The 8,746-nt window shown below is 37.2% G+C and overlaps 2 protein-coding genes across 4 annotated transcripts; one reads left to right on the top strand and one right to left on the bottom strand.

Annotated features, from left to right (window-relative positions):
- Positions 1–215: 215 nt before the first annotated feature.
- LOC121800050 lies at positions 216–5,025 on the top strand. 3 transcript variants are annotated; one of them, XM_042199602.1, is made up of 9 exons: positions 216–661; positions 1,079–1,146; positions 1,940–2,087; positions 2,172–2,252; positions 2,423–2,509; positions 2,778–2,863; positions 3,022–3,142; positions 3,318–3,425; positions 4,697–5,025. In XM_042199602.1, exons 1-8 carry the CDS (start codon positions 452–454, stop codon positions 3,390–3,392), a joined length of 876 nt encoding a protein of 291 aa, XP_042055536.1. In that variant the 5' UTR covers positions 216–451; the 3' UTR covers positions 3,393–3,425; positions 4,697–5,025. The 3 variants fall into 3 exon arrangements, with proteins under 3 accessions (XP_042055536.1, XP_042055535.1, XP_042055534.1); XM_042199601.1 differs by having other exon boundaries at positions 4,743–5,025; XM_042199600.1 differs by lacking the exon at positions 4,697–5,025 and having other exon boundaries at positions 3,318–3,600.
- A 90-nt stretch (positions 5,026–5,115) lies between these two features.
- On the bottom strand, positions 5,116–7,228 carry LOC121800051 (tetraspanin-2-like). Its single transcript, XM_042199603.1, has 2 exons — positions 6,660–7,228; positions 5,116–5,719 (listed from the first exon to the last, which is right to left on the bottom strand). Exons 1-2 carry the CDS (start codon positions 7,155–7,157, stop codon positions 5,426–5,428), a joined length of 792 nt encoding a protein of 263 aa, XP_042055537.1. The 5' UTR covers positions 7,158–7,228; the 3' UTR covers positions 5,116–5,425.
- Between the last annotated feature and the right edge of the window lie 1,518 nt (positions 7,229–8,746).

The following is an 8,746-nucleotide window of genomic DNA, read 5'->3' on the forward strand; positions in this document are numbered from 1 at the left end:
AATAATAAGCTCACACAAATATTTTCATAAACGTGCGTATTCTTCTTGATTGGGCTTATGGAGTATTAAATATGGGCCTTATTGTTCAGCCCAAAAGCCCATCATACCATTATCCTAGTGTTGGATATGGTAGCCACGTAACGTACACCTGCATCAGTCACCAAAAGCTCGAAAGATAGAGACTTTTCCTCTAAATTTGATCAAATTAATGCAATTGTGGTTATCAACAATTTAAAGCATCACTTAATCCCAATGCAAATTGATGCTGAACCCAAAATTATTATGATTTTACGAGTGGATTAATCAAATTCTGTTGCAGTTTCATTTCAAATTTTAAACAGATTTTATTATTACTTTCAATTGCTAACAATTTGAGTGCATGTGGGAGAAAAAGCCCAAGTCAATTCAATACTGAAATGAGCTAAAAAAGATTGCTAAAAATAGAGGTAAAATGGCAAATGAATTGGGCGTCATCAAATTTGCAGTTCCTTTTGCTGCTCTACCTCCACTTTCAAGGAGTTTTGCTGCATACAGAGCGCCTCGCAGGGCTGTTTTAGGCGCCGGATTCTCGTTTTTGTCGCAGTTTATCACCATGGCTGCTCCCAATTTTGGCGCCAAATCCTTCATCGCTTCCGCCAGGGTAAAGGGTGCCGTTGAGAAGGTATAGACTTTCTCTCTCCTGTGTGTGTGTTTTGGATTAGTTGCTTGTCTACAATTATTTTTTATTTATGGATGAGCATTTTTTATTTTTTATTTTTGGTACTTCATACATTCCCCAAATTCACTGATAATTGATCAATAGCTCTTTTGCCGGCTGGTTTTTGCTCGTCTCTTTTCCTAATTTTTTAGTTGACGCATACTACAAACACGTGCATTTGATTTTTGACAAATTGCCCCTGCCTTAGCCGCCGGAGATTCGCCGGAAGTTCTATTCTGGAGGATCGGTGGCGATTCTGACCTCCAAAACAATTTATGATACTCCTACTAAGCAATTATTCTAAATTTAATCGTTACTAACTTGTGTGTGTGTGCGCGCCGTTTGAAATTATTGATTAATGGCTTTGTTTTAATTTTAAAGGTATTGGAGAATATGGAATGGCCTGAGCAGTTTCCCTTTAAGGAAGAGGACTTCCAACGCTTTGATGAGTAAGTCTATTTAAAAGATCCTACAAACATCTTCAGAACTTTTATGCCTGATTCGAGAATTGAGTCTTCTTAAAGATAGGAAAATTAGGAAAGCTGGTAAACTATTGAGTTTGAAGGGATAAACCCCAATTTTGCTCTCATCAGTGCATAAGCAGCCGTCTTTGGTAGGAGCTACAGGTTGATGTTTAGTTTTTGCAAAATGTTTCGTTCATCCTTTCATTTCCCCCTTTGGATGAGGCTGCAGCCGCTGCACATTCCAATTTGTATTCGTACGATCTTAAGAACATATTTTGTCTGATATGCTAGCTAAAGTGAGAAATATGAAAAAGTGGAGATGATGTGGTAGGCTTACTCTACCTTGCTGAATAGATAGGTTATTACATCCAAGAGAGCGAAATTTGATGAGTTGCACCAAAAATTGCCATCGCCATTGTGATAACGTATTACTCAAGATTTTAGAATTGAGATGGCTGAGTGCAGGCAATCTTGAATGATATGGCAAACAGGAGCGAATGGCAAATGCTTCCTTTGTATTGTCAGCTTCTCAAGGGTTTTAATGAAGTAAAGTTATAGGAAGTTTTTCTGTTATCATGCTGGGTGACCCTCAAGTGAGAAAGCGAGATAGTGGGAGAGGAGAGAATAGTAGTGGCTGCGGTATGAGGATTTTCCTCATAGAGCCGAACAATCTAGCTGATTTATATGTCAATGTCTTGAAAATTGGGATTTTGTAAATCAATAGTTATTACACGTTCAGCTTCATCCACTGACAAAGGTTGTCTGGACAACACTACAGGTCACCAGATACACTGTTCTATGAATCTCCGCGTTTCGTGACTCATATTGATGATCCAGCCATTGCTGCACTGACTAAATATTACTCAGAGGTCTTGCCACCGAGTAATACTCGCGGAGTTGCTATACTTGACATGTGTAGCAGCTGGGTGAGTTACATGTTTACGTTTATCTTTCTCTTGCCTAATTAATTCGTTACGTTGGCAGTAACATGATTCTTATGGTTTGTCTAGGTCAGTCATTATCCTAAGGGATATAAGCAACCAAGGATAGTTGGAATGGGCTTAAATGAAGAAGAGCTAAAGCGAAATCCAGTAAGATCGTAATTACTCTTTTCTGTTGATCATTTTATAACAGTTCTGATGTCATATGTTGAGATAATAGTTTTGATGGATGCTAATATTTTTCTGTGCAATGGTTCTGGCTGTCACTCCTGCATTTCATGAACCGAATGATCCAAGTGCTCCAATTAATGTATTTGTAGGTTTTGACGGAGTATATCGTGCAAGACTTAAACGTTGATCCTAAACTTCCATTTGAAGATAATACCTTCGACGTTATTACAAATGTGGTATGCAAATCTATTTCAAGATCTGGCCATACTCAAGTTCGACACTTGTTTTCTGTATATTAATAGTCAGTGGGTAGAGATATAACTATTTTCCTTCTTCTCTAGCATTGGAAAATTGTATCAATATATGCGGTCATTGAAAATCTAGAAGATGCTAAGCATTTGCTTTTGCATCAACCCTTCTTTCTATTTGTTTGAGATTATATAAAAAAGCTGACCTCATTATGCCTGCTATAAATCCCGTTTGAACAGATTAACTATGTCTCAGGTTAGTGTGGACTACCTATCGAAGCCTCTTGAAATTTTCAAGGAGATGGCACGGATCCTCAAACCAGGCGGACTTGCTATAATGAGGTGATAATTACTCAATTTTATGCAACTAAAATTTGTTATCAGCAATGCACTCTCTGAAATCTTCTGTGGTTTCGATTGTTTGGTATCTGCAATGGTTTTAGAATCGATTAGCTGGTTTTTACTGAAACTCGACTGATTTTGTGAGTTTTTCATGCTAGCTTCTCCAATCGCTGCTTCTTTACGAAGGCAATCTCAATCTGGACATCGACAGGAGATACAGATCATGTAATAATAGTCGGAGCCTATTTCCATTACGCTGGAGGGTTTGAGCCTCCTAAGGTAATTGGAATCTAGACTTTGTCTTGACAATTTCATACAGTTGCAATAAAGATTCTTCTTGCAAGTCATCATTGAACTTCATACTGCTTGTTTATATTTCTTAAACTAGATCATGGTATAAAACCTTGACATTCATGTTGCTAGTGGTGATCAAGTTTTCTCTGTTTTCTTTTAGGCTGTAGACATATCTCCAAACCCGGGTCGCACCGATCCTATGTATGTTGTCTACTCGAAAAAGTTAGCAGCCTGAGTACGGATCACAGTCCAATCCTCGCAGTTACTGGTGAGCTCTCGATTCAATAATTTGTTGCCTTGTTGAGTTTCACTTTCGAAAATCCACGACTTCACGAGTAGCAATTTGTTCTGAAATCTGAATGTTATATGGGAAAATAACATGTATGAACATCATTCTTTTTGGTAATTACCTAAATGCTATATAGGCTAAATGAACTTTTTAATGTTGAGAGTAAGTTTAGTGATTCAACTGAGTTTGTGAAGATAGTTCAAGCCGCCACTAAGAGATGAAATTGTGTCTTATTTTGTGAAGAATGCAGTGATAGTTATCAATTCATTGTTCAATTGACTACTGTCGGAACGAAATACTAGTATAATAAATAATTAATTGTGTACTTTATAAAGTATTAAAATTTAGTGAATGATAAAAAGAAAGACTTTATAGAACACGCGACTTCAATCATAATAATACAAAATGCCAACGAGCCTACAATTTTACAAATAAGATCAAAATATTAATAAGCAAAAGCTTTTTTCCGAAATATCTTAAACATGATAATAAATTGGAAGCATGATATCAAAAAGAATAATTGATAACGGCGCATCAGAAACAAGGAAATATTAAGGAAAATGACTAATTTTTAATCATCTTAATCAAAATCGATTTAACTTCACTGTTGTCGAACTTTACAGTTTTTCGGATTTTTATTTTAAACACTAAATCGATGTAACTGACAGGTCAGTATAAATAAATAATTGAAGGCTACATTGAAAACATATAAAGAGGCCTATTGGGAAGGATTTGGATCCCCTGCGGTGCACAGTGTGCACCGCTGTGCACCTCACAAAACATTTTTTTAATAATAATAAAAAAAAAATTTATTGTTTTGTGAGGTGCACAGTAGTGAGGTGCACCGCAGGGCACCACAGGGGATCCAAATCCCTATTGGGAAGCAGAAATGAAGAATTAGTCGGTGATGTCTGTCTCCGAATATTTCTAAGTCATGTGCGTCGATGCACCTTGGGACAAACATAACACCAATTTATATGTTTATAAATCAATATCTATGACAAACTTGGTCTGTGTTTATCTTTATATCCAAATTGAAATTTGATGACCAATCAACACATGACACTTTCCTTCATTTGGATGGGTAGACCACACAAGATTGATGTAGTCTTATATTATGACAACTTTCATTAACTCAATAGGACATAGAACATCTGTTGGGGTGTTTTTGTACTACTTTTTCATTATTTTAATTCGGGCATGGTTGATCAATTATTTAAATCCAACAACAGTCATTAACTAGTTTTTAGTTTTGAGAATTAGGTCATAAACTAATTTTATTTTAATGTGGTTGAGACCCACAACACAACGGGACATGCTGCGGATACGGGCTGACACGCACCTCCTCCCGCACACGCGCGTGTCAACTAATTACCCCTCTCAACGAATTTGGCATGCGAGGTGCATCAGTCATCGCCATATTTATTATATGTGTAATGATTTAGGACTCATTTTCTTTCTTTTTTTATTTTATTTTATGTAACTTCTTTTTATTTCGATTGTAAAATGTTAATGAATTTAAATATTGAAATTTAAATAAATAAGGATGAAAAAATGATGTAGCATGTGAACAGTTAAAGATATGATTTGTTGGATGTCATAAGCAGCATCAATAATTGAATACAAATTGGTAGTAATATAATATAGGCAGAGAATCATGTTCAAAGAATACAGCAAAAAGTTGGAAACTTTACTCTCATCAAAATCTGCAACTCCTCAAAAACATCAACTCTTCCAACTATCCCATAATATTCAAACTCCACTCACTTAGAGAATACTACTAGAAAAGAATATATACAAACAAAGCACTAAAATGGCATATGCAAACCATAATCAAACTAGGGGAAAAAATTAAGCCCATCCCTACTCGTAGTGACAGATACATAAAAAAATGCTAGTAGAGACTCAACTAATAATCTAGGCATAGTTCGGGTTGAAATAGTTTTTTTTTTCTAATTTCCACATATTTTAAGCCCCTCCTATCTCTTTACTGTGTCCACCAACTGAGCATTCTTGTACGCGTTGCAAGCTATGACGTACAAGCAAATTAGCACCACCACGGTCACAATGAGTATGACGTTCGCCTTCCTCCACTCACGCCTCAGGTTCCCCAGCAGCCCTGCCTTGCACGACTCGCAGTTGTAGCAGAGCTGGCTCGGGTCGTTGCTCCACATGGCACAGTCAACGTCTGCTACAACGCTGGATGCGCCATTCCATGTCGTGGGACCAGCGTACTGGTACCCGCATATCATCGGAGGCTTGCAACATCCGGACTGAAAATTTTGGAAACAAGGAAAAGTAATTTAAACTGTGGAAAAGGAAAAAAAAGATCACTACATTCTTGTAGAATATATGTGTCATCATAACCACTTTATGCCACGATTAAAGATATGATCCATAGATTAAATATTTGATGCTGGTGATTTTGTGTGGATGATAAGTGGGAACATGGAATATTAGCAAATAAGCATAGGAAAAATGTTGTTGGGACCTACCATTAGGGAAAGATAATGGGGTGGGTTCAATAAGCTATGATGAAACCTTCTTTGACAAATTTCACAATTAGATTAATTAACACACCTGGCAAATATATCAAGAAAAAGGCCCCAAACAAATTTAATTTGTGGGACCATAAAAATTTCCATCCTTGCATCTTCTTCATTAATTTCATAGTGTCTATCCAATAATTAAGTATACTAAGAACAAACGGTATTTAGCTAGCAATAAATTTTGTTCGATAAACATAAGAGAGTGATCTCAAAACTCTGCTAGCATAACAATCTTGCTAGTGAAATTCTTGGGGTTTTCTTAAGCCCCTACTAAGAGAAAAAATATTTTTTTATATAATATTATCAAATATCTAGTATTTTGTGTGAATCCTCTACCACCACAATCCACAACGTAACATACAATAATTATTGTAACAAAATTCCGAACTCTAATTATAGATGCATATCTCCTCCTTAAACGAATTTCTACATTCGCCCCTGTCTGTGAGGAATTTTTAAACTCGCTTTAACGACGTACTCGCTAAATCTCATGTTTTTTTAGTGAACAATGCAATCATATATTTAAAATAGGTACTTCCTCCGAGCCAAAGTTTAACATGTGACATGACATGATCATTTTCACTAACCAAATGAAAACAAAAAACAAAAAGCCACAAATCAAGAAAATAAACAAAACCAAATGTTAAACTAAAAGCAAACCTACCTCAATAGGAGAGAGATGGGCGGCGAAGAACTCCGCGGCGGAGAAATACTTCCCGGCGAGTTTCGGGCATATCTGCGACTCGGCCAAACACGCCCTAATCCCGGGCCAGTTATCGTCGCCGATGACGTGGTCCCTGAGCCAGTTGGAGAAGCCGGCGAGGCGGTACTCGCGGAAGGCAGCGCCGGGGACGGAGTAGGCGCCGGCGTGGCGGGTGGCGACGAAGGCGAGGACGAGGAGGACGAGGAGGAGGACGATGAGCATGAACATGAGGACGAGGTAGAGGCCGAGGAGGCCCTCTTTCTTCCAGTAGGCGCCGACAAAGCCCGTGAGGGCAACGAGGAGGAAGGCGATGCCGATGAACACCAGGGGCCACCGCAGCCACCGGATGCACTCGCTGTCGGGCTTCGAGGCGAGCCATATGCCGGCCGAGATGATCGGGATGGAGCACATCAGGGCGATGAAGTTCGCCAGAGCTGTTATGTTGTTGCTCATGGCCATTGTTGTAAGAGAGTGGAAAATGGAGGAAAAGTGTTGGAGGTTACTCAATACTTAAATAGTACTTAGTAAAGTGAGCCAAAAGAAATTATAAATAAATCATGATATTTGGTTGAATTGTTGTCATTCTTATAAAATTTTTATTTTTCTTAATAGTCTTGATGGATTAGCCAAAGAGGGTGAGATTGGTCATGGTTGGGGCAATTTAGGCTGTCACATTCCCTTCGATTTTAAATCTACTTAGATGCATATTAAGATTATGGTTTAATTCGCATGATTTAAAAATTATGAGTTTGACTGCGTTGGACCATAAATTGTGATGTGAGGGGTGGAGTTTTGAGATGGTGTAACTATCAATAAAATTTATACTTATTTCTTCCAAAAAGGTTGAAACCCCAACCTCAGTTGAAACCTCAACCCCAAGTGCTCCGTACATCCCACCCGACAATATTATGAACGGTGTTTAATCATGGTACGTAGTAACCCGCTAAAGGGAGGAAATAACCCACTGTCAGAAGTGTGACAATCTTGTTTAAAGTGTGAGTTAATTTCTATTAAGAATTCTTTAGTGACCTTTTTCTAACTTCTTTTCCTTTCCAATATTGATATATGTGTACGAAAGTCAAAAGGGAGGGAACAAGCTAAAACTAAAGGCAACAAAAAGAGTATTCTCTGGCTCAAGTTTTGTGCTTGATTAATCAATGATTATGTCATCATTAAGAGTATTTTACGGCTGAAGTTTAGGACACATTCCTGATTATTAATTAATTAATGGAGCCTTATTTTTGATGGTTTATATATTCTATTCATAAATAATGTTTTAATTTCCCAACATAGGTAACTTTTAAATAAGGTAAATTCTTAACATATAAGGCTGAGTTGGGCTTGTCCAGAGCCTTTGTCCTAGCGGCAAGGAGCTTAGACATTATTGCATGAGGTGCCGAGTTCGAGCCCTCTTGACATCAGTTGTAATTTTCTCCTATTTATAGTATAGCAGTTTATTTGTAATTTTCTCCCTAATATAGGAGTTAATTAAAAAAAAACCTGAGTTGGGCTTGATTGATTGTAAAAAAGAAATGGAGTACGAAATAAATAGGTCTGAGTTTTGTGGGCTTTATTCATCACTTCAATAATTTATTTTAATCAACATTAGAGTCGCCTAAAATTTAAATTTGAAGCCTTTTTATTGCGTTCCTGATTGGGCGCATTCCAAACATGCCATGGCTAAGGCCCAGCCCATTTACCAAACACGTCATGGCTATGTCCACATTGGGCCTTGGCCAGGATGGTCCGGACAGGCCCATTTTGACAACTCAATTTAAGGTGTGGTAAAAAAATAATTTTTTATTCCAATATATTTGCAACAAATTAAATAATTATATATGGCAATGTATTAAGTTAGTAATAAGAAAACGATATTTAACATGTTTAAGTAGAAGAAAAAAAACCCTGCATTTAATGTTTAGTGGTTTTCGTTTTAAGCACAAACATATCTTTAACACAACCAATGATCCAAATCTATATATATACATGGTTGAAAACTGGCCACAGAAAAACCAACACATATTTCATGATGGAAAATTTGAGAAATA

This window comes from Salvia splendens, chromosome 4 (assembly GCF_004379255.2).
Source record: "Salvia splendens isolate huo1 chromosome 4, SspV2, whole genome shotgun sequence".
Taxonomy (NCBI): Eukaryota; Viridiplantae; Streptophyta; class Magnoliopsida; order Lamiales; family Lamiaceae; genus Salvia; species Salvia splendens.

Bases quoted from the DNA above. Each gene is read 5' to 3' on its own strand.
- LOC121800051 (XM_042199603.1), bottom strand. From the start codon at position 7,157: ATGGCCATGAGCAACAACATAACAGCTCTGGCGAACTTCATCGCCCTG. The intron at 5,720-6,659 runs GTAGGTTTGCTT...CAAAATTTTCAG, and splicing joins CCCATCTCTCTCCTATTGAG to TCCGGATGTTGCAAGCCTCC.
- LOC121800050 (XM_042199602.1), top strand. From the start codon at position 452: ATGGCAAATGAATTGGGCGTCATCAAATTTGCAGTTCCTTTTGCTGCT. The intron at 1,147-1,939 runs GTAAGTCTATTT...ACAACACTACAG, and splicing joins GACTTCCAACGCTTTGATGA to GTCACCAGATACACTGTTCT. The intron at 2,864-3,021 runs GTGATAATTACT...TTTTCATGCTAG, and splicing joins GGCGGACTTGCTATAATGAG to CTTCTCCAATCGCTGCTTCT.